This window comes from Phragmites australis, chromosome 1 (genome assembly GCF_958298935.1).
Source record: "Phragmites australis chromosome 1, lpPhrAust1.1, whole genome shotgun sequence".
NCBI lineage: Eukaryota > Viridiplantae > Streptophyta > Magnoliopsida > Poales > Poaceae > Phragmites > Phragmites australis.
In genome coordinates, this window is record NC_084921.1 from 22,299,748 (window position 1) to 22,324,010 (window position 24,263).

The 24,263-nt window shown below is 44.5% G+C and overlaps 1 protein-coding gene across 1 annotated transcript; it reads right to left on the reverse strand.

The window, feature by feature from the left end:
* Nucleotides 1–10,760: 10,760 nt before the first annotated feature.
* LOC133888350 (uncharacterized) lies at nucleotides 10,761–11,296 on the reverse strand. Its single transcript, XM_062328560.1, has 2 exons — nucleotides 11,005–11,296; nucleotides 10,761–10,909 (listed from the first exon to the last, which is right to left on the reverse strand). Exons 1-2 carry the CDS (start codon nucleotides 11,291–11,293, stop codon nucleotides 10,893–10,895), a joined length of 306 nt encoding a protein of 101 aa, XP_062184544.1. The 5' UTR covers nucleotides 11,294–11,296; the 3' UTR covers nucleotides 10,761–10,892.
* Between the last annotated feature and the right edge of the window lie 12,967 nt (nucleotides 11,297–24,263).

The window sequence follows — 24,263 nt, forward strand, 5'->3', positions numbered from 1 at the left end:
TTTTTTTTAAACTTTCTCCCTATAGAATATGATGCAAATGACATTGTTTTTGAAATTTTTTTCACAGAAGGTCTTAGAATTGTCAGTAGTTCTTTTTAGGATTTTTTGATTTTTTTTCAAATTTTTTGATTTTTAATCCAGTTACTGAAATCGGATCGGACCGGTAAGCTCGATAAATTGAACCATGCGCACTATCAATTACATAAGGTATATCAGGCGTGAAGAAACGGATGTGCTAAAGTTTTATCAAAGACAGTTCCATTTATGAATTGGAGATACCATCTTCGTAAAGAAAGTCGCCTACGTATCTTAATTAACTTATCAAAGATGGCTCCAAGTGAGAACTGCCTGTGACAAACCATTGTGATGGACCTTTTCTATACTTGCATCCCCTTAACCCTCACTTGCAGACTATGGCAATCTACACAAGTGATTAAAGGGGAAATCCTCATGGTACAACCTGAAGCCGCAGTATCTATGTTCTAGGACGTCAAGGCATAGCCTACCACCTTTTTTCCTATATATCATCCCATCACATCTAGCTCAGTTAGTTGAGTATAGATATACGTCAAGATCATCTAAACTGGAGTTCTTTTGGATATGAATTTGAGTGTCTATTTTTAAAAAATGACTGTGTACATTCTGAACGTCTTATTGGTGCAGGTCCCAATTTTTAGGCGAAATCGAATTTCAAAAATCTTTGCAAAAGAAATAAATTTCAAAATTAATTTCAAAACCCAAACAAAAATATTAAAATCTTTTCTCTCACCACTCTCTCCTTGGGCTCATTTCAACCCAACATCCTTCTGTGGTCCGTTTTCCCGGCCCACCTCTTTCTCTCCCTCTCTCTCCTTTCTTTTTCCCGTGGCCCAGCTCCCCTGGCCCACTCCCTTTCCCTTCCTTCCCTGCACGCCAGCCCGTCCCCTCCCTTCATCCTTCTCCCGCTCCTATCGTGCACGCGCTCGTGCCTGCCGCTCTCGCCCTAGTCACCGACCGCTAGACCCGCCACCTGTGCCAACTGCCACCTACCACCTACCCGCTTAACTCCACCTCCACCGCACCATACCTAAGATGGTGTCCCCATTCACACCGGCGCTCCACTGGCACTGCCAGTGCGCACGGCGACCATGCCCAGAGCACAACCGGACAAGCGTGTGCGCGAAGTAAATACCTCACTGCCTCGGCTGCCAAGCTTAACTCTTCCCACCGCACGTCGCACACGTCCAAGCTTCTAAACCGTCGGCATTAACCCCCCCCCCTTGATGATTCACCGCGTTGTACCATGCACGGAGCTCCGCCATGGATCCCCGCTGCTGGCTCTACCATTCCTCCGCCCGGCTATGAAAGCCTGACCAATCACTCTTTCGCTCCCCACCGCCGCTCACCGAGCTCATCAAGGCAAGAATCACCCTCCCTCACTTCATCTCTCTCTCCCACCGAGCTTTTCCAATCCGCCCATGGCGCCGCCATCGATCCACTGCCTAGAGCTACCACCGGCCAATTAGACTTTGTAGCAAGCTCCAGCCGGCCACCCTCTACCTCCTTAGCCCCTCTGTTCAGCATCTCCGCCTCTCTCTCGAGCTTCCACCATGCTGCCATGGCCGCTGCACCTCCTCTCCCGTCATCGGTTGCTGTTAAGGTCCCACCGGCCAAACCAAGCATGGCTACCCCTTCCTCGCACCACACACATACTCCCAACGCCAAGAATCCTAAGCCATATCCACTCCCCATGTGTTTCCCATGTCAACCACTACCACTCCCAACTCCGGCAAGGCATTGACATTGTCCCGGCTGCCACTGCCAATGACATGCCCTGTCACCAACTCCGCTGCACCAAGACAAACACCATGGGCCATATCTCATTCCAATCCAAGGCCTATAGCCGCCGCCGGCAAGCTCTCTGGCGAGCTACTGCCTCGGGCAACCTGCGTCGCCGTTCCCGCACTACCCAGCCAAGGTGTCATCCTCCGTCGTCTCCCTGCCGTCACTCACCGTCTTCTCTCTCTCTCTCTCTCTCTCTCCCTTTATATATATATGTAATCTAATAAGTGGACCTGGCTGTAATGCCGTCTCCACCAGCCGTTACCCCCTCCCAGGCTGAGTTGGGCCACCTCGGCCCAATAGCAACTCAGCCACAACCCATCTCCCTTTTAGCTAGCCCAAATGAATAGTACTCACAGCATAGTAATTTTTCCATTTTTCCAAAAATCCTATTTCCAAGGAATATTCTAGGGAATATTCCTTTTTCTTTTTCTCGCTCCCGACCAGCTTCCGAAGCCCGTTTCTCATCCGTTTCAACTCTGATTTTAACGATTCTTCCACCAATATTCATATAAATTCAAATCCTATATATTCATACTAGTTTTGTATCTATTTCTAATTTATTTATATTTATTTGTGTGTTATATTTGTCCGCCCATGTTTTAAAAACCGGAGAGTTTGAGGAGGAGCCAGGAAGGCAAGACTTGGGGCAGGACCCCCTCGAGGACTTCAAAGAAGGAAAGTCTCAATCCGTTTCCCTTTGATCATATTGAACCTAGTTTTATCACCACAATCTATAGCAGTTATTTTTCACAGATTAATTGCATAAAGTACTACTTGCTGGCATAATTTAAACTGTTCAGCTAGTTATATCCTATTGTAGATTAGTCAGCCTATTTGTGATCATCCTAAATATAATCTTGGTAACCCTAGGACAATCATCTCAGTTACTTTATTTACGCTAGGATGATTACCTTGATAATAATATGCTTAGGGCGGTAATCTCTACTGTTATTTCACGCTTAATCAATATAGCTTTGTGAACTATGTAAAATTTGGTGCTTGGTGTTGTGTGAGTTGTGGGATGAGAAAACTTATTCGATATTGATAATAACCGAGAACTGGTAAGAGCTGGGGCAAATCAAGGTTCTGCTGGGAACGCCTTGGGAGTTGAAGCAATGCCTGTGTGGCAGGCTTCATGAGGAGTGTTGCCTGTGTGGCAAGCTCCATGTGGAAATATTTGCCTTGGATCATTTAAGGATTGAGTTGCTGTGATATCTTACCTAGTCTTCATAGTACAGCCACTCAACCCTGTATGTGGTAGGGTTTAGTCTAAACCCCGCCAGCTAGTTTACTGATTGCCCGGAGGCAGGTGTGCAACGGGAAACCATAGAGCGGGTGCCAGAAGGTGCAAGCTTGGCAACCTAGTTGGAGGCCTAGTTAAAAGTTAAGAATCCCTGGTTAGCTCTCGTAGGTGACTAGTGAGATGATGCTGTGGTGGGTAATGACTTTGTTGAGTCGCACTTCCATGATAGTGGTATGTTACCAAACTCATCTTGTGGGTAAAGTATACCACTCTGCAGAGGTAAAACTATTCGAATAGCCATGTCCACGGTGTTGGACGAACTATGGTTCGGTTACAACAACTAACTTGGGTTGCATGTATTTTCCTTGGTGGGTGTATGGGCAAGGTGTGCCCGTTTTTGGAGAATAGGTCTGGCTGTGTGTCGTAGGTTGCTGTGGACGGAGTGTCCGATAATATTAAAACTTGTGCCCTGGTGACTTTCCACCACGGTCGAACCCCTTTCATTTAAGAATATTGATATGACACTTTCATAAAATTGCTTTATAGAAAATATACCATTGCATGTGTAAACTTGGTATTTCTACAAAGATTAACCTTACATCTTATTTCTTATCGATATCATATGCATGTATTTATACACATGCTGTAGGGCAAGGGTTGGAACTTGATGAGTATGTTTGTACTCACTCTTGCTTGTGCTTTCAGAGGACAATTTGGACTTCACCAACGTAGACGGTGAAGCTGACGAGTAGGTCTCGGTCGCGTCCACACCCGAGTTACCTGTGGAGTGGCGTGTCTTCATGCTGTTCATATTGTACTCTTTGATAGCATAGATTTTGTTGTTCGTAGGAATCCTTTATGTATTCTTAGGATGGTGGATCCTTCTCACCACTCCCCGCGTTGTATGACTGCGGTATCATCTGTTGTAAAACTCTTATTTACCGGTGATTGATCTAGGGACTGGTATAATAATGATTTTCAGCACCGGGGTAACCCAGAGCGCTTCATCGAAAATTGTACTTCCATTATTAAAAAGACATCTAATGGTGGCATCCTCCATGTCCATAAAGGACAATAGGAATATGCAGTAGACGTTTGAACAACCTTCATTGAGTAAGAATCATCATAAGACTCATATTAATGGTCCAGGGGATCCCCAATGTTCTTCACATAACCCTATATCGGGGTCCCCTAATCTCAAAAAATAAATTAGATATTCATATATGATTGAGGAACACACAAAAGGAGAGAAATGATGAAAAAAATGATTTGAATAAATGAAGAAATCAGTAATAAAGTGATTGTAGTTGAATCCATTGCAACAATTTTGTAGATCATACACTCCAGACTACATAAACAAAGTTTATTGTAGTTCTAATTGAGGAAATGGAGTGAAATGGTGGAGAAAGGAACTCTGGTGTGGAAATGGTGGCGTGGAACCCTAGGGCTGCGGTGGTGTATGTTTGTTTGGCTTACTTACTCTCTTCGAATTGATGTCACCACAATATATTGGGCTTTTCGTAGTGAAGACACCCTATGTCCTAGCGAGACCGACTCCTCTTTTATCTGTTTGTGGCCGCATGCCTAATGATGTGCTATACGGTTAGTCCAGGTCAAGCATGACCATATCGGACCCGTGGTTCTCTCTATTTGCTATAATATATGTGCTTCTTCTTTAGTTGCATTTTGTCCTATTGATCTTCCTAGTGGAAGCAAATATTCTAGAAATCTTTAAAAAATCACTAATTATCGTAGTTATCAACATTACACAAGTGTATCCATCAGATTTAGAGTTTCTTCAAAAACTGGACTTTACATTATTAAATCACACAAAAAATGTGAACAAAGCTAGGCAAATGCAAGAAAACATTAAATAAATATGTACTCAAAATGGACACATCATGCCACAGTGTCATTTTTTGACGGTGCACCATAGCTCTTTAGAAAACACACATATTGGACAACTAATTAATTTAGGAATTTTATCACTTTATTTAATTAATTTAAAACTCAAGCAACACTAGCAAACAAAACAATATGCCTAGAAAAATTTTAAACTAAGCAAATTTTATTCGATTTATTTTAATTTAATTTCTCCGTGCTTTAATTTTTTTTTCAAAATCGGGCTGTTACAAAATCTATCCCCTTAAGAGAATCTTGTCCTCTAGATTCGGGTGTTTAGTGACTATCTTTGGAAACTTCGTCTTCATACCTCCTTTGTGTGGTAGTTGATCCTCTGGTGTTTGTAAGCTCTTCTTGTGGGTTACTTCCCCACTATTGCTGGAGCATCAGTTGTGAACTCGACTTTAACTCTTCCATTGGTCAGCGTGACCGTTCTTTGATCACACTCTATCACTCCATTGTACTTGGCTAATCAATCCATTCCGAGGATAACATCTATACTATTAGACTCTATGACTATCATGTTTGTTTGAAAGACTACTCCCTTATTTAAGGTCAACCTTAGGGCATACGAGGGTGACTCTTATTTCTCCTATAGGTGACTTGACTATCAGGTTATGTTTCAAGGGTTTTACTGTCAAACTATGTTTTGTGACAAACTTGAGAGCGATGAAGGAATGCGATACTCTAGAATCAAACAAAATAGAGGCGAAGGCGGAGTTGACGAAGAACATACCAAGCGTGACATCTGGTGTATTACGAGCTTCTTATGCTATGACATGGTTCACTCATCCCCTTATGTTATTCTGCTATGCTTGGTTGGCTGGTGTTGGCATTTGATACGGATTGCATCCTAGAGCTAGTGTAGGAGTCCTGGTTGGCATGTCCAGGTTGAAGGGAATTGGAGTCAAGGCTTGATGCCTCTTGGGACACTATTTGGCAAAGTGTCGTTGCTTGTTGTAGTTGAAGCAAGATTTTCCAGCAAAGGCTTAGGGATTGTTATTTCTAGCTGGGGTGGAGATATTGTCATTCAAGCGTGGTGATTGATAAGAAGAGAGAAGAGTAGGTGCCTAAGGTCTATATTGACTAGAGGCATGATACTGTTGAACTTGATGTGTCATGGTTCGAGGGCGAGAGTTGCTTCTAGGATATTATCCTAGCGTGGCCATCTTTCTCTTATGAGTATCCTCCAATAGGTAGTGCTTGTCTTCTAGGACCAATGCCTTATTCACAAGGTGCTGAAAATATGGAAAGTCATGAGTGCTTAGCTGCACCTGCATCCCGTAGACGAGTCCGTCCAAAAAGCACTCTTCTTTCTTCTCATCTGTATCCACGTCTTCTGGTGCATAACTAGAAAGCTAGGTGAACTTGTTCACATAATCGTTGACTAACATAGCTCCCAACATCAAATGAAACTCCTTCATCATAGTGATTGATCCTGCAGGTACATGGTGGTGGCGAAAAAGTGAAGGGTTGCGGGTAGGCTACGCTAGCACAAAATAAATTTTCTCTACCGCATTCAACCAGGAAGCCATGCGAGTAGGGGATCATGAATCGTTACCACTTGACGAGCAGTGCAGCGGAAGAAGAGTTGGAGCAGACCAATCCAACGTCGTGCGCGTCAAGTAGTCGATCGTCAACCTCGTCCCGAGCACCTTCCGAGTACTCGTGGGTACGTCCCGAGTACTCCCGAGCAGATCAGTACCGCAATAGTAGCAGCGCCTCTACGGTATCCACACGTACAAGGATGGAATCGCCGTGCGCCGGTGTGCTAGCACCGCGCACCCGGCTAGGGTTTCGAAGGGAGTTCGGGAATAGGAGGCGGCCAGGGTTTCTAAAAACTCAATGCGCCTTGGCCCCTGCCTATTCTTATATAGAGCACGCTAATGGGCCTTTAATCAACATTAAAGCCCATTATGACTCTAAACCCTAATGGTCCTTTAATCAACATTAAAGCCCATTAGCAGATCCAATCTGCAAACTCGATCGCCTCTAGGGCATATTACCAACAATCTCCCACTTGCACTAGAGTCAGCACAAGTTTTATATTCCATCCCCTTAAGTGTGTGACCCGTTAGGTTCATGTGTAAACGGCCGCTATCCGGAAACCCTTTTCCGAATTGCAAGTCAATAGCGGTACCTAGCAGGACATATTGACTCCCGAATGCATACAAAGATCATATCGGCTGAACCTTGATATACTCATGCACCAATCCCTTTACCACACGATACCAGTCAAGCTCAAGGCGAGATTCGTGCCACCCTTGTGATAGCTCGACCATTCACTCGATCAAGTAGTGGATTCACCATGATTAACTCTTTAATCACATTGGCATGGCCATGCACTTTCCAATCCAACTACCTCGAGGGGCCCAGAGATATCTCTCCCGTTATTTAGGAGGGGTAAATTCCATCTTGATCACTCACATCCCACGACATGTTTCATAACATACCCGAAAGCAACCTTTATAACTACCCAGTTACGGAATAGCGTTTGGAAGCCCCTAAGTGTGTTACTACACATTCTGGAATCAATGATGATCTCAGGTCAAAGGATTCTGTAGGTACACCATTTGAGATAACAACTGATGGCACATTAAAAATAACAATCCCAGCAGTATCTCAGGGTGGGTCTATCCAACATCATGTTCTCTAACATGTGTCCACATTACTGATTTGATATCTCCATATCTATGATCCGTGAAACATGATCATCATTCAGTCAAATGTGCTAATCTATAAATCATTATTGTCCCACACAATGATATGAGATTAGGGACTATTTAGAATAACATCATAAAAACAAAGAGTTTCACAAACAAGTCACATACTTGCTGATCAATGTAAATGATAATTATTCATGGAACCAGATAACAATTATCCAAAAGTACATTAGCATAGACAGAACACATTCTCTCACATGCACTAGAGTCTATCCCGCAAGTATCTAATACCCATAGAGCTCAAGTGTGCCTCATGCTTGGGCTGTGAGAGAGGCTTCGTCAACGGATCAGCAATATTCGAATCCGTGTGCACCTTGCATATTTTTACATCACCTCTATCAATAATCTCTCGAATGAGGTGATAGCGCCGAAGTATGTGCTTGGACTTCTGGTGCGACCTAGGCTCCTTGGCTTGTGCAATGGCACCACTATTGTCACAATAGAGGTCCATTGGACTGAACGCACTAGGGACCACACCTAACTCAGAAACAAATTTTCTGATCCAAACAGCCTCTTTTGCAGCTTCTGAAGCTGCGATATACTCGGCCTCCATCGTGGAATCAGCAACCGTTTCTTGCTTGGAACTCTTCCAACTCACCGCACCTCCATTAAGGCAAAACATAAAATCAGACTGCGATCTCGAGTCGTCCTTGTCGGTTTGGAAGCTAGCATCGGTGTAACCATTTACAACGAGCTCCTCCTCACCTCCATAGACTAGGAACATATCCTTAGTTCTTCTCATGTACTTGAGGATACTCTTTACTATAGCCCAGTGACATTCACCTGGGTTCGATTGATATCTGCTCGTAACACTTAGAGCATAGGAGGCATCTGGGCGTGTACAAAACATAGCATACATGATGGACCCGATAGCAGAAGCATACGGGATCGCACTCATCCTCTCGAGCTCATCAGATGTCTTAGGACATTGATTCTTGCTGAGAGTGATGCCATGTGACATTGGCAAGAAACCTTTCTTGGAATCCTGCATATTGAACCGATTCAATACCTTGTCAATGTACGTGCTCTGACTTAATCCGATTAGTCTTTTCGACCTATCTCTATAGATCTTTATGCCCAATATGTATGCTGCCTCTCCTAAATCTTTCATTGAAAAACTCTTTTGCAATGAAGATTTGACAGCATCGAGCATTGGAATATTATTTCCGATCAATAATATGTCATCCACATATAAGACCAGAAACATAAGTGCGCTCCCACTAGTCCTTTTGTAAACACAAGGCTCTTCTTCATTCTTGATGAAACCAAACCCTTTGATCACTTCATCAAAACGAAGATTCCAACTCCGAGAAGCTTGCTTTAGTCCATAGATGGACTTTTGCAGCTTGCAAATCTTCCCAGCATTTTTTGGATTGACAAAACCTTCAGGCTGTGTCATGTACACATCCTCACTTAGGTTTCCATTAAGGAAAGCTATTTTGACATCCATTTGCCATATCTCGTAGTCGAAATATGCAGCAATTGCTAGGAGAATCCGAATAGACTTTAGCATTGCGACGGGCGAAAACGTTTCATCATAATCAACACCTTGAATTTGCCTGAAACCTTTCGCCACCAATCGTGCCTTATAGATGTGAACATTTCCATCAACGTCTATCTTTTTCTTAAAAACCCATTTACACTCGATAGTTTTCACACCATCAGGTGGATCGACCAAGTTCCAAACTTGGTTTTCTCGCATGGATTCTAACTCGGATCTCATGGCTCCAAGCCATTTTTCGGAGTCTGGTCCCACCATTGCTTCCGAGTAAGTCTTAGGTTCATCATTGTCCAACAATAATATGTCGCGCTGCCCCGTGGTTAGGAACATAAACCGCTCGGGTGCACGACTGAACCTTTCCGACCGACGTGGGGCTGGTGTCTCGACAACAGGTTCTGCAACATCTTGAATACCGAGTTGTGGTTCAATAGGAGCTGAAACACTTTCAAGTGGTTCCCGAATTTCTTCGAGTTGCACCGTGCTCCCACTAACTCTCTTCGCGAGAAACTCTTTCTCAAGAAAGACACCATTCCGGGCGACAAACACTTTGCCTTCTTCCCGGTTATAGAAATAATATCCTTTGGTTTCCCTAGGATACCCCACAAAGAAGCATTTATCAGATTTGGGAGTGAGCTTATCAGATGACAAACGTTTTACATAAGCCTCACAACCCCATATCTTAAGGAAAGACAATCCGGGACGCTTCCCGGTCCATATCTCATATGGTGTCCTCTCTACAGCCTTAGATGGAACCCTGTTTAACGTGAAAGCAGCAGTTTCTAGAGCGTATCCCCAGAAGGACAATGGAAGATCAGATTGGCTCATCATCGACCGGACCATGTCTAACAAAGTTCGGTTCCTCCGCTCGGACACCCCATTCCATTGTGGCGTACCCGGTGGAGTCAATTGTGGAACGATTCCACATTGCCTTAGATGATCACCAAATTCATGGCTCAAATATTCACCTCCACGATCTGATCGCAGAAATTTAATTGTCTTGCCTATATGATTTTGTACTTCATTCTGGAACTCCTTGAACTTTTCAAAGGATTCAGACTTGTGCCTCATTAGGTAGATGTAACCATATCTACTAAAGTCATCGGTGAAAGTAATGAAATACTGAAAACCACCTCTAGCTGTAGAACTCATCGGTCCACATACATCTGTATGTACTAGGGCCAATAATTCATTTGTCCTCTCACTTCGACCAGTGAAAGGCGTCTTAGTCATCTTGCCAAGTAAACAAGACTCACATGTATCAAATGATTCGAAATCAAATGAATGTAGAAGACCATCTTTATGGAGCTTCTGCATACGCTTCTCATTTATATGACCTAATCGACAATGCCAAACAAAAGTGGGATTCAAATCATTAAGCCGAGGCTTCTTTGTATCAATGTTATAGATAGTTATATCCTCAAGATCCAATATATATAATCTATTTACTAATGGACAATTACCATAGAGCATACCATTTAAAAATATCGAACAACACTTGTTCTTTATTATGAATTCATAACCATCTTCTTCCAAACATGAAGAAGAGATAATGTTTTTACCCAAGGCAGGAATATAATAACAATTATTTAATTCCAAAACTAATCCTGAGGGTAGCGATAAGGAGTAAACGCCAACGGCCAACGCAGCAACTTTTGCACCATTACCGACGCGAGCATCCAATTCGCCTCTTGCACACTTCCTAGTCCTTTTCAGTCCCTGCAACGATTTGCAAGTATGAATCATTGATCTAGTATAAAATACCCATGAATCATCAGGACGAGTAGTAAGATTAATTTCAATAACATTTATACCTGAAGAGGAAGTCTTACTTCCCTTCTTCTTTTTGAGTTCTTCCAAGTACAATTTGCAGTTCCTCCGCCAATGACCAGTCTTATGGCAGTGGTGGCAAGTGTCAGAAGCGGCAGGGCTAGCCTTGGGCTTTCCAACAGGTTTAGGCTTAGAACTCGAGATCTCATCTGAAGTTTTAGCCTTGCCCTTGCGCTTTCTCTTCTTGCTATCCTTTTGAACCATCATCACATGACTAGAGCTCTTCTTAATGCTTTCCTCAGCAGTTTTTAGCATCCCATGCAATTCAGCCATGCTTTTCTCCATGCTGTTCATATGAAAGTTCAAAATGAACGGCTCAAAGCTCGCAGGGAGCGACTGGAGAATTACATCCATAGCCAACTCAGGGCTAAGGGGAAAACCAAGTTTTTCCAGGCTCTCAATGTAACCAATCATTTTGATCACATGAGGACTAACTGGACTGCCTTCTGTTAACCTACACGCAAACAAGGACTTTGAGGTGTTGTACCTCTCGGCCCGAGCTTGGTTCTCAAACATGCCTCGGAGTCCCACAATCATATCATGGGCATCCCTGTTCTCATATTGCTTCTGAAGCTCAGAGGACATACAGGCAAGCATGAGGCAGCTAACATCCAGTGAATCATTGGTGTGCTTCTCATAAGCCCTCCGATCCGCGGCAGGAGCATTATCAGCTGGTTCATCAGGATAGGGGACCTCTAGAACATATTCCTTTTTCTCTTGTTTGAGAACAATTTTCAGATTTCTATACCAATCAATAAAGTTTGTTCCAGAAAGCTTCTCTTTTTCAAGAATCGATCGCAAATTAAAACTGGAAGTGTTACTAGCGGCCGGTGCCATAATCTACAACAGAAAATGCAGGTTCAGCACTATGCCTATGTGAATCTTCTATTAAACAATTTAACAAAAGATACTCCACTATATGTGTTTTCCCTCTAACAACATATAGAGGATCAAGATCCATATTCAACTAAGTTCTAGTGAGCTTTGGCATCACTGCTAGAAACTTAGTGACATAGGTAAGCAACGCCTTGCTAATCACATCCCTATGTGACTCTTGTTTGCTGGGTGGCATCGAATGCCCCGGCGCCCAACACCATGCCCCAAAGCCCAAAACTGTTTTGATAGCTTTATCAAGTAAGCCAATACTATGCGTGTGGATGTCCGACATCCACTCTAACTGGTTAAGATAAATGATGGCACCCTGCTTTGGCAGACCTACCACACAATGATCAAAACCTTTGTAGGTGCAGCTATTGGAAGGGCATCAATTACTCTTGATTTTTCTGAGGGAAACTACTCTATCATGAAAATCATATCCACCACATATAAAACATGAAAGAATAGTATGACAGGAACATAAAAACATCACAGGCAATCATATTAACTGTGACATAGTATGGCCCCTTCACATGGTGATCTTCATCGCCACGGTTCCTGTCCTCCGGGTCATCATGCTTCAAATCTCCATGATCTTGTTCTAGTCTATTACACCTAATAGCACTAGATAAATTACATGAGAAGAAGCATCACAAGTCGACACGCAGGCCGTTATACAATAACATGACAGCCTTGGGCTGCAATTAACCATGACACGCAGGCCATGAAAAATTACACACATGCATCACATATCACAAGGCCATACCAGTCACAACATTCTCTGCAAAAATGAGTTAAGCGTAGAATCGAATTCTAATGTCGTGATGGGATCATGTTATTACAACAATCTATGCGTGTACGCGACGGCATAGATCGCATCTATGAAATCGCTATGAAAATCTTATCGGATCGATCGTATCGAGCCAATTCCGAGTCATTCATAATGCCTCAATTTCCATTAGATCAATCCCATTGATCATCGTGTGAGGTTTTTCCAGAAACGATGACAGCACACACGACCTCGATCTGCTGTTCTCCCGACCATGTCGCGATGCACGCAGTTAGCCCCGATGGTGATTCCAGCCGGTAGGGGCAAGTCGCACGCAAAACTAGGTGGGAGATCGAGCTAATCTTTTTGGCTATGTGGTTTCATCGACTGGCATCTCATCCGATCTCTAATTCACCAAACCAACCGTGCATTGATCAATCCATCATATGAACTGATCAAAAACAATAGATCTAATCTATTTCTATCACATATCTTCTATATGTGACTGATCCAGATCGAAAACTACGCAGGATGGCTCTGATACCACTGAAGGGTTGCGGGTAGGCTACGCTAGCACAAAATAAATTTTCTCTACCGCATTCAACCAGGAAGCCATGCGAGTAGGGGATCATGAATCGTTACCACTTGACGAGCAGTGCAGCGGAAGAAGAGTTGGAGCAGACCAATCCAACGTCGTACGCGTCAAGTAGTCGATCGTCAACCTCGTCCCGAGCACCTTCCGAGTACTCGTGGGTACGTCCCGAGTACTCCCGAGCAGATCAGCACCGCAATAGTAGCAGCGCCTCTACGGTATCCACACGTACAAGGATGGAATCGCCGTGCGCCGGTGTGCTAGCACCGCGCACCCGGCTAGGGTTTTGAAGGGAGTTCGGGAATAGGAGGCGGCCAGGGTTTCTAAAAACTCAATGCGCCTTGGCCCCTGCCTATTCTTATATAGAGCACGCTAATGGGCCTTTAATCAACATTAAAGCCCATTATGACTCTAAACCCTAATGGTCCTTTAATCAACATTAAAGCCCATTAGCAGATCCAATCCGCAAACTCGATCGCCTCTAGGGCATATTACCAACAAAAAGCTCCTTTGAACTCATCTCAAGTGATAGTCTCATGATCCTCATGGGTGTTGCAATAAACATCCCACCAATCCAAGGCAGAGCCGTTGAGTTGGCAATCCGTAGCTTCTTCTCAGTGGTCTTATGCTAATCGTCTGTAGCAAGTGGATTAATGGTGTGTGAGAATGCTGATGGCTTAGTTCTCATGAATTCTTCCAACTTAGAGTGTCCTTTATTATGTTGAGGCAACGACTAAGGCTAAGATTACGAAGCTTATTGCATGCCAGCTATTGTCTATGCTAATCCTTGGAGAATTTGAGTCTGCATAGTCATAAGGTGTTCCATTCTCATCAAGTAGTGGAGGCGGAATTTATTTTTTTTCATACAAAAGAAAATAAATAAAATAGAACAAATAAAACCTAGGTACATATACACATATATGTATATATGTATACAAAAGGTTGTTAAATTCTATTTTGACTTATAAAAGTTGATTTATGGTTGTTTGAATTATTTGAATATCTTCTGTTTGATTTAGATATATACTAAGTGTATATGGATATTAATTCCTCTTACAAATGCTTGATCTAAATATATATATACACATATATTGTTGATTGTTTGAATGCTTTTACATATTGCTTGGGTGTATATATATGTTTGTTTTGTCTTCCCGACAATGGTGAGGAGATGCTGCTGCACCCGATCTTAGCCACCAAGGTCATTTTGTCATCCCCAAGTGGCTCCCTGGCGTCGCAAGATCACAAAGAAGCTACCAGAGGCGATTTTGTTGGCCGTCCACTAATGGAGCATTGTCCTGGACATCGGCTGGAGTTCTTATTGCTTATCTTCAGCGCAGAAGACCACCCCACACTATATAAAAAACAGATAAATGAGATATAAAATTAGTGACGGATAGTAATATGACCCGTCACTGATGATAATTGTGACGGGTTATAGTTGTGACTCCTCACTAACGATGACTCATCAGTGACGGAAGATGGATCAAGTTGTGACCCGTCACTCGTGGTAACTACACTTCCGAGGCCACACAATACCTTCTAGGAAACCTGGGCAGTCTCGTCCCCGAGGGGACCTAGGCATGATGCGTTCGCGGGAGTGCAGGGATTTTGCATGGTTATACTAGCTAAGTTTTGCAGTCTACTGTTAGCAACAAGAAGCTATTTGTAGCATGAAACATAGCTAGGTTAAACAGCTGCTCATGCTAAATGAGAATGTAACTTAAGTTGTACTGTATCTACTTAGCAGCTATCTATTGCAAAAAGACTTCTAACAATATAGTTGGAGGCCCCCAATAGACTCTTACCATGCCGCATGAAAGATGGATCACTAGGTACACTACTGGGTAGTTAACAGTGGGCGTACCATTGTAGGAATGAGGCCTCTATTGCGAGGCTTGGCGACCTCGAAGCCCGTGGCTAGGCTGGGAGAGGCGGAGCTTGACGTCCTTCACCTTTAGCTGTTGCCTGGCTCCGGAGGTAACCCGTTCGGAGCCTGGCGGTGGCACGTGGGAGGCATGGTCGAAGGCTGGTTGGGAGAGGCGGAGCTTGACCTCCTTCATCTTTAGCCGTTGCCCGGCTCCGGAGGTAACCCATTCGGAGCCTGGCGACGGTGTGTCCCCGACTCAGTTCTCTTTGCTGGGTATGGTACCATTGATAGTAGGGTTGGTGGTGATGGTGCAAGGTTGAGGGGCTGGGGATTCGCCCAGGAGTTTGCCCCAGGCCCCCAAACTCTGCGTCGTCCTTTGTCGGCTCCTTCTGCAGCTAGGTTTTCGGCTTGCCTTCTGAGGTATTCCTCTTGGAAGGTAATGAGGGTGCGACAGTTGTTGGTGTTGTGGCCGCGCCTGGGTCCGTGCAGGACACACCCGTACGCTTCCGGGGGCACTGGAGATTGGAGTTGGCGTTGGGGTCGCTACCGAAGGTGATGTGAGCTGGAGCCAGTGGTTTTCCCAGGGTTTCCTTCCCCCTTGGGAGACTGTCGAGGCTGCCCGGTGAACTGGTTTTCGCAGCCGAAGTGGTGGGATCCGTGCCTCCCGGAGCCCTTCGTCTCCTTGGAACCCTTTCTTGCCTGAGAGGCCCAAGGAGGGCGCTGGGTGGACAGACTTTCCGAAGATGTTGGCTCGCTTGGGGTATTCCAGGTGTGGTCGAAGGGGATACCTGGGGACCAAGTCCAGTCAGGAGCATTCCTAGGCTGGACCGCCCAGAACCATTGGAAGGCGGTCTGCTTGGCTGTGGCTTCGGCTGCATCCTCTCCTAAGGCGGTGAGGTCTTCGTTGTGCAGGGGCTGGAAGGCCTCTGTGCTATCTGGAGTTCTGTACTGACCTAGGGTTCTGGGTTAGCCAAGGTCGGTGGAATGCTATCCCACACAGCGACGGGGCTAGAGCATGCGTACGATGCGCATGGCCGAGGTAGCCATGCATACGGTTGCATGCTTGCAATGGTGGGTACGGCGGCTTTAGCCGATTTTCTTCTAAAGAGGTGACTCAAGCTTGGAGACGAAGTTTTAGAGGAAGGAACACCACGAGTATATTGATGGTAGGAAAATGGATAGATCTTCCGGGGGAGGGGGGGGGGAGAATCACAGGTTTGCTGTGATTCGTGCTCTATGTCTGTCTTTTCTTTGCGCCCCCTTTTTCCCAGATGACCATGGCCCCCCTATTTATAGGGTCATGTGTAGCTTGGCGTACAAGTTATCATAATGTGCGAATATCTGGGACCTGACCGAATTACTGGGCTTTATCCCAGATAACTACTTTCTATCCTATTGGGGACGTAAATATCCACCATGGTAACTATCATGGTGCCTGCCCCCTCCAGTGCAGCAAGCCGGTCGCCAATTGTGGCCCGGCGCCGCACTGTCAGGGGTGTCAGGATAGCCTCCATTACGCCAAGGTGTCAGAGTACGCCCATCAGCCTAGGCCTTTAATGCCGGTCACTTCTTGACAGGCAAAGCACGACCGGCGCTCCCCTTTCGGTAGATCTTCTCAGGGACTACTGAATCACTCTGCCGTCTTTAGGAAGGTGGCCCGATCATCTTGAGGCGGAGGGGGGGGGGCTTGGGAGGCATGAATCCGGGAGGTGAATGCTTCGGGAAGCATGGCTTCGGAAGACTGGGGCTTTGGGGAGACCGAGCCTTCGGGAGGCTGAGCCTTCGGGAGGTTGAGCCTTCGGGAGGCTAAGGCTTCGGGGGACCGAGGCTTCGGGAGGCTGAGCCAGTTAAGCCAAGGGAAGGCTTCGTAGGTATGAAGAGGTACCGTGAAGGGACCTGACGACCTTGGAGGTTGAGCCTTTAGCTGGGGATCCGTAGATCAAGGCTCCGGGGGGACTTGGATGGTACTCTTCAACCATTATCCTCAGGCTGGCTTATTTTTCCCCAAACAGGCGAGAATCATGTCCAACCTCCTCAATATAACCGTGATAACATGGTGAACAAGCTTAAGGAGAGGTTCACCATGACATGTCTCAAGTGTCATCAAGAAGGCCAGAAGTCCTTCTAATGCAAGCAACTCAAGAAGGAGACCAAAGAGAAAAAAGACGATGAATCTCTCAAATAAGACCTCCAACATCTACATCGAGCCCAACTACAAGATTAAGACATAGAGAAACCACTACAAGCTTAAGAAGAATGATAATGGCAAAGTGGTTGCACTCATGGTTAGGAGAAAGGATTGGAGGTGTAACCAACCCATTTGGTTGCTCAAGAAAGTCACCACCAGCATGAAGGGACCCCAATCGGTTTGAGTTTCAAAGAAGACTTGAAGTCCACAGGTCGGCTCAGGGGATTTGGTGACTGGACTCACAAGCTGAAGTGAAGGTTCAAGCAAAGAAGTCATGTATACAAGATTAACTGCACTGATGAAGTCCTTGATCATCATATATCCAAATCTCCCATCCAAAGGTTAAGAGGTAATGGTAGATAGATTTTTGTTCATGCATTTTGTTTTGCATCTAGTACCTTTGCCTTGTCTAAGATTGCATGTGCATATTTTATTTATTCATATAAGTTTTTCATATAGTAGGTTGCTTGTGTTTCTCTCTAACCCATGAGCAACCTATATGTTTTATTAGTTGTAGTTTCTTTTCATGGTACTTATTTTTAAATCTTTTATTTATGTACCATAAGTCCAATCTATAGGATAAATTCCCTATTGTTATCAATGACAAGTGCATATCTCTCACACATGTTGCAAGTCATATCTTTTGTCTCATAGACTAATCTAGAAGTCTCCAGAGGTATGTAATGCTTAAAGGCTTCAATTGGTATCATTGTCAAATCATTTGTAGATTTAAGCTACATTCATGCATAATATGGCTTAAAACTTTCTATCTCCACAATTGTCTAGTTGTGCATATAATGTTTCACTCTCATCATATGTGTGCACACATATAGGAGAAGTTTATACTATATTATGTGATTTTCATGAAATATAATCCGTGTGTTCTCATTTTAAATGGTATCCACATAGCTCATTTTAATTGCATCTCTATAGTTGGTATCATACCTTTCAATTGAATTTCTACTAGTGGTATCATTTTATTGGATCATGATTCATGAAGATCTCTCCCAAGTACTCTAATATTTTCCCCTTGAGTTCAATTTGTGTTTTTAGCCTTTTTAAAATTGTTGACAAAGGGGGAAAATTTTGGTGACCAAAGCAAGATGGCATGCCTAGGGAAGAACAAGCAAGAAAGTAAGATGCCTAGGGGTGCCAATGTTAACAAAAGGAGAGAATAAATTGCAAGAAGTGTGCAAGGATTTCAAGACACCCACAAGTGGTAACAAGGCTATCAAGAGTCCGCAAAGCAATGAGCTCTTGCATGGGTCGATCAAGGGAGATAGTGGCGATAAAGAAAGGGTTAGAATTGTCTCCATGGCAGTCACAACAAAAGGGGGACAAAGTAAAGGTAAGAACAAGGTATGACAAAGATAGGATCTTTCCCTTATAATTGGTATCATTTGTTGTTCTTATCATGCATCGAATTAAGTAAGGCCTTATGCCATTTACATTTGGCTTTCAATTGGTATATTTTAGTATTTGCCTCTTACTTTGGTCATGTTGTCATCAATCACCAAAAAGGAAGAGATTGTAGCGAACATGGCCTTTTTAGGGCATGTATGTAATTTTGGTGATTAATGATAACATAGTCAGGACTAACCAATTTTCAAGTATATGCTTTAGTAGGTCTCATAGATGCAATACATGAAGAAGCCACCAAAGCCGAACTCAAGATTGATTCAATTGAAATAGTACAAAAAAATGCAGACACTGAATGATTCGGTGCTCTAAAGGTTATACACACCAGAGCATTTCATCTCAAAAGAGGTTCTGCAGTTGAACACATGTAATGGTCTGGTGTAAAGGAGAAGTGCATACCGGAGAATTTTCCAGGAGAAAGTTTTTAGTGCAGAAGAGCTTTGAACTCATCGGATGGTCCGGAGATGAAGAGAAGAATACACCAGAGGCTTCACCGGAGGATTTTCCAGGAAGTTTTCAAACATGTGAGAAGTTGTATGCACCGGATGGTCCAGTGATCACACTGGATATTTGAACAGTGAGAAGTGGCTCAGTCAGGCTCAGGTATATACATTGGATGGTCTGGTGATGGAGTTCAATTTTACACAAGAATATTTGATGTTCACAATGGTTTCGAGTAGGGTTCCAATGGCTAGTTTTATATTGCTGTACACATTGGATGGTCTAGTGTTTGTACTGGTATTAACACCAGATCATCTGGTGTTCACTGTCTTTTGTGACTGTTGGAGCAACGTTTAATGTGTGAGTTTGAGGCTATAAATATCCCCCAATTCGGACATTTGAGTATGCTGGAGTCCAGGGAAGCTCATAGACATTTGAGAAGATATCCAAGCTACCAAAGTTCTTAAAGTGATCATCCAAGGCAATTAAGCACATGATTAGGGAGTGATTATTTCTAATTAGGCATAGAGAGAGTTGTTGCTAGATGTTGCTACCTAGAGAGGGGATAAGGAGTGATCCTACATTGTACCAAGTGGTACACCGACACCTTGGAGTCTTGGTGATTTGCTGGCACCATGATCCATGGTGGCTCATACTTCTTGACCCTCCGACTTGGTGTGGAGCGGTGGTGGGACTCTTATACGGGGATGTGGAGATCCTTGCCTTGGCGGCTTAAGCTCCAAAGTGACGACGGTGGCAAGTAATTAGGAGAGAGGCTTGTGATGAGGCCTTGCCTTAGTGATTTGGTGGCTCAACCTACTTGAGGCCGTCTGAGAGTTATAGCTTAGGTGGCTGCTCCAACGTGAACTAGGGGTGGCGTTTATGCCATTGATACCACATGATAAAAATCCCTTGTTTCCAATTTGCTCTCTCTACCATTTTTATGTTTCCGCTTTTACTTCTTGCAATTTATCCTTTCATATTTACATTCATAGAGTAGAATTCTAGGATTGGCTATAGGTTGCATACCTTTTGAACGATAGAATAGACACACTAAATGAACCTAGAGCACATTTATATAGAAACTGATATAGGTTTATCTTGTGAAGTTTTTGGAGCTGATTAATTTTAAGTTGTCGTAATTCACCCCCCTCTCAGGATGTCATCAATCCTTTCACCCTTCGGCTACCTGTGGAGTTAATAGTGAAATGAAGACTACGCTTAGGATCTGCTGCAACTAGTGCACCCTATTAACATAGCAATATGTGATAAAGAGCTATACCAAATCATAGAATAGAACACTACCAGATTGAAACTGATAGACACTGATAGCAGAGAAGAAATGAGCTCAACCCAATATAATATTTCACAGCAACTGACCCTAAACATTAAAGTTTCATAACCAAAGTGACTCAAAATCAGACCCATAACTTCCCCTGCTAGTATGACAACCATACCACATAGAGAGACTGACACTTGAAACACACTTTGAACTAAAACAAAAAGACTCCATGACAAAAATTAAAAGAACCGCTACTAGACTCCACCCAAGTTTATTCATCACTATAAACTTCACTTGCCAAGAGCACTTCTTCAAATACATCTCCAGGATCCATCTTGAAATATTCTCCACCTATGCCTTGCACAAGTTCCATTGACAGGTGCGGTGCTAGAGTTGAGCCTGAAGCAGAAAGATCAAACATGCCCTGATAAGTTGGTGTCGAGGCCAGCAGTTCTGCACTAACTTCATCTTTGAACCCTTGTGTTGTAGAAGCAAAATGCGGACTGCACCTTAGGGTGCTGGTGTCAATTGGTGTCTTCTTGTCTCACTTGCAAGGCAAATATCACGTAGCGAATAACAAGGATTTTGGACCCGCGGTGCTATTGTAACTTTCACTCGGTACTTGCGCTTGAGGAATGGATCAGTGTCCACTACATCAAAATAGATATCCACAATGTCCACACTTGGCTCAATGTTGCTTAGGCCCATGTAAACTTAGCCATATCAGAGATACACAGGGGAAGCTCCTTCTCTTGTGCAATCGGATCTGTGCTTGTTTGGATAACTTGTTTAGAGATCGACTGGTTGTTTGCTAACAGCTAGACTGAGCGGCAACCTGGGGAGAGGGGGGACTAGCCAGCATATCTTGGACTGACCCAGTATTAGGAGTGTGTGGAGCATTGTTCAATTCTTCATTTGCTACGGGGTAATCAGGAGCAAAACCAAAGCCAAGCCAGCGAGGAGGAGGGGGAGGCATAGGGTGTGGAGTCGCACCATTAGGAGGCAAAGGATCCTCATCAGGTGGCTGAAACATCCCCTCCTCATGCAGGTAAGTAACTGGGATAGAGACATGAGTGGCGTCGGCATCTTGACCAATAACAACAACAAGGCTATGTGTGATGTTGTCGGAGTCAAAGAGGAGCACTTTGATAACAATGCACACTTTTGTGGACACATGCCATTGGAGCAGAGTTCCAAAACAAGCTATCACTTTGGATATGGCAGGGATGTTGTAGCAATCGAATGGAAAGTGGGTATGCATAACCCAACAGAAGCGATTTGTAGGGAAAGCATGCACATTTGGGCCCTCATCATGACACACCTGATTAAGGATGTAGGGAGCAAGGCTAGGATGTTCATGTGGACTACTGTTGACAATAGCTTCCCTCTTCCCTCTCTGAAAGCTTTTTGTCGAACTAAGGGGCTGTGCTTTACTTGTGGCGAGAAATGGAGGAAGACTCATAAATGTCCCGATTAGGTTCCCCTACACATCATTGAGGAAGTATTGGACATTTTTCAGCTAAATTCTGACAATGATGATATAGACTGCTCTGATGAAACTGAACTTGAGGGAACCATGCTTGTGGTCAAGGAACAAGAAGAAGTGGTTCGACACCCAAGGAATACTATGCATTTTTAGGGATTCATTGCAAGCGAGAAATCCTTATTCTGGTGGATTCAGGCAGTGTGGGTACTGTAACACCCAAATTTCAATATTTGCAATAATTTAAAATTTTCCTAGAATTAACTCAGGTGTTGCAACTTAGCTCAATAGAATTAACTCAGGTGTTGCATTCATGCCATTGTAGATGCAATAAGGTTTTATTGGGTGGAAAAAGTTTGCAAAATTTCGTTAGAATTCGTCGCTTTAAAACCTCTTTTGAAATTTGATGGAAATTCTAATGGAAAAAGTTTTGGAAATTATGAAAATACAATCGTGCCGAAATCCTCCTTCTCCCTCGGCCCAAACCCCCTTTTTTCCTTCCCTCCCGCGTGGGCCGCTGACCTCCCTTTCCCCGTGCCGGCCCACAGGTCGAGCCGGCCTGCTGGAGTTCTGAGCTGGCGCCCCGCTCTCGCTGCCGTGTGGACCCACTGAGCCCCGAGCCGAAGCCCCGCGCCGAGCCTTGTAGCCAACGGCTCTCCTTCTTCTTCCTCTGTCCTCCCGCCTCCCTGCTTAAACGCCGCCGCCACCGATTTCATTTACGTCCTCCCCGTTCATCTCCCCGCCCCAAATCACCTCCGCCGCGTGCACGTGCCCCTCCCCCTTCCTTTCCCCTCCATATAAAGCTGTTTTAGTGCTCAACTCAGAGTAGAAACCGCCGGCCATCAAGGCCATAACCGCCGCTCCTTTCCCCTTCAAATTCTGGCCACTCCGGCCACCATCTCCCCTATTTAAGCCACTCTCTACCTTCCCGGCAAGAGTCCGCACACCACACGCTCGCTCACGCCTCGTTTTTCCGCTCGGAACGCCGTCACCACCCTTTTCTTCTTCGGCTCCGGTGAGATGCGCCGCCGCCGTCGTTCTTCGCGTGCGCACTATCTCCAGCCGAGCTAACCGCTCCTTTGGACCCGCAGGTGCCTCCAGAGCCGATCCCGTGGGTCGTCATCGCCGTTTAGCCGCCAGAGAGCCATCCCCGCCGCCGCACCGACCGCCGCCGCTGCCCTCGTTGTTGCTCGGTCACCCCGACGCCCCTCCAGCCACCCTTTAGCTCGAGGTGAGTTTGTCGGGCTCCCCTCTCTCCCTTCTGCCGCTCGTCGGAGCAGCCCGGCCGCCGGAACCCCGATCCGGCCAACTCCGGCCACCCGCCGGCTACCCCGCCGCCGTTCGCGCCACTGTACCGAACCCAGAATAACCTCGACCGTCGATCTCCCTTCTACGGCCAGGATTAAAACCTCTTCATTATTTGAACTTCGGTCCACCGTGGACTCATGGATTGGCCAACCGGCCCTGGTCCATGGGCTCATGAACCTATTCCATTTCCTTTCTAATAGAAGAATAAACCAATATTGTTTATGACGTCATAAATCCAATTTCCAATATAAAAACAATTCGGATTTTCTCTGATAAGGAAATTTTGCAGAAACACCCCTGGAACTTCAAATAATCATAAATTTTTGTTCGTAGCTCCGATTTAGGCGATTTTTGCGCTCAAACGATCGTAGCGTCATGTAGAATCTGTGTATAGGGTTTTCATCTAGTTTTAGGAATGTTTGGTGTACTGTTCTTATGTTAGATTGTGTGCTCGTGTAGATGATTCAGTCCAGGAGTTCGGCAACTTTCAAGAGGAAGATTTTGAAGGACCTGTGCAACACTTCGATGAAGGCAAGTGTCTTGACCATGTTGCAAACCCAGTTTTTACATAAAGCTATTCTTTGTCAAATATGCATGCTGTTTTACAAAAATGGGTAGTATAGCAAATACTAGTGTTAGATATAGATATTTATCCATACAAGATCATCATGTTTATGCTTAGCCATGCTTTAGATGAACATGTAGCGTGTAGGTGATGAATCTTGAGTTATGAACTAAAAATTGATATAGGAAGAATATCATGGAAACTAATGTTGTTAAGGGAGTTAACAACAAAGATAATTGGGGTTTTGGGCAAGAAAGGGCTACTTTTCCCAGCATGGTTGGTTGTTTGGTAGTATACCCTTATGGGGTTATTGGAGGTCTTGCCCAGACAATTTTAAGGACCGGTTCGTGGAGCGAACATCCATGGCAAACAGAGCAACCACGAGACCAATATGGTACGGCTTGGCCTAGTAACTAGATGTTCTCCCAGTGTTGCATGAGCCAATCGGAT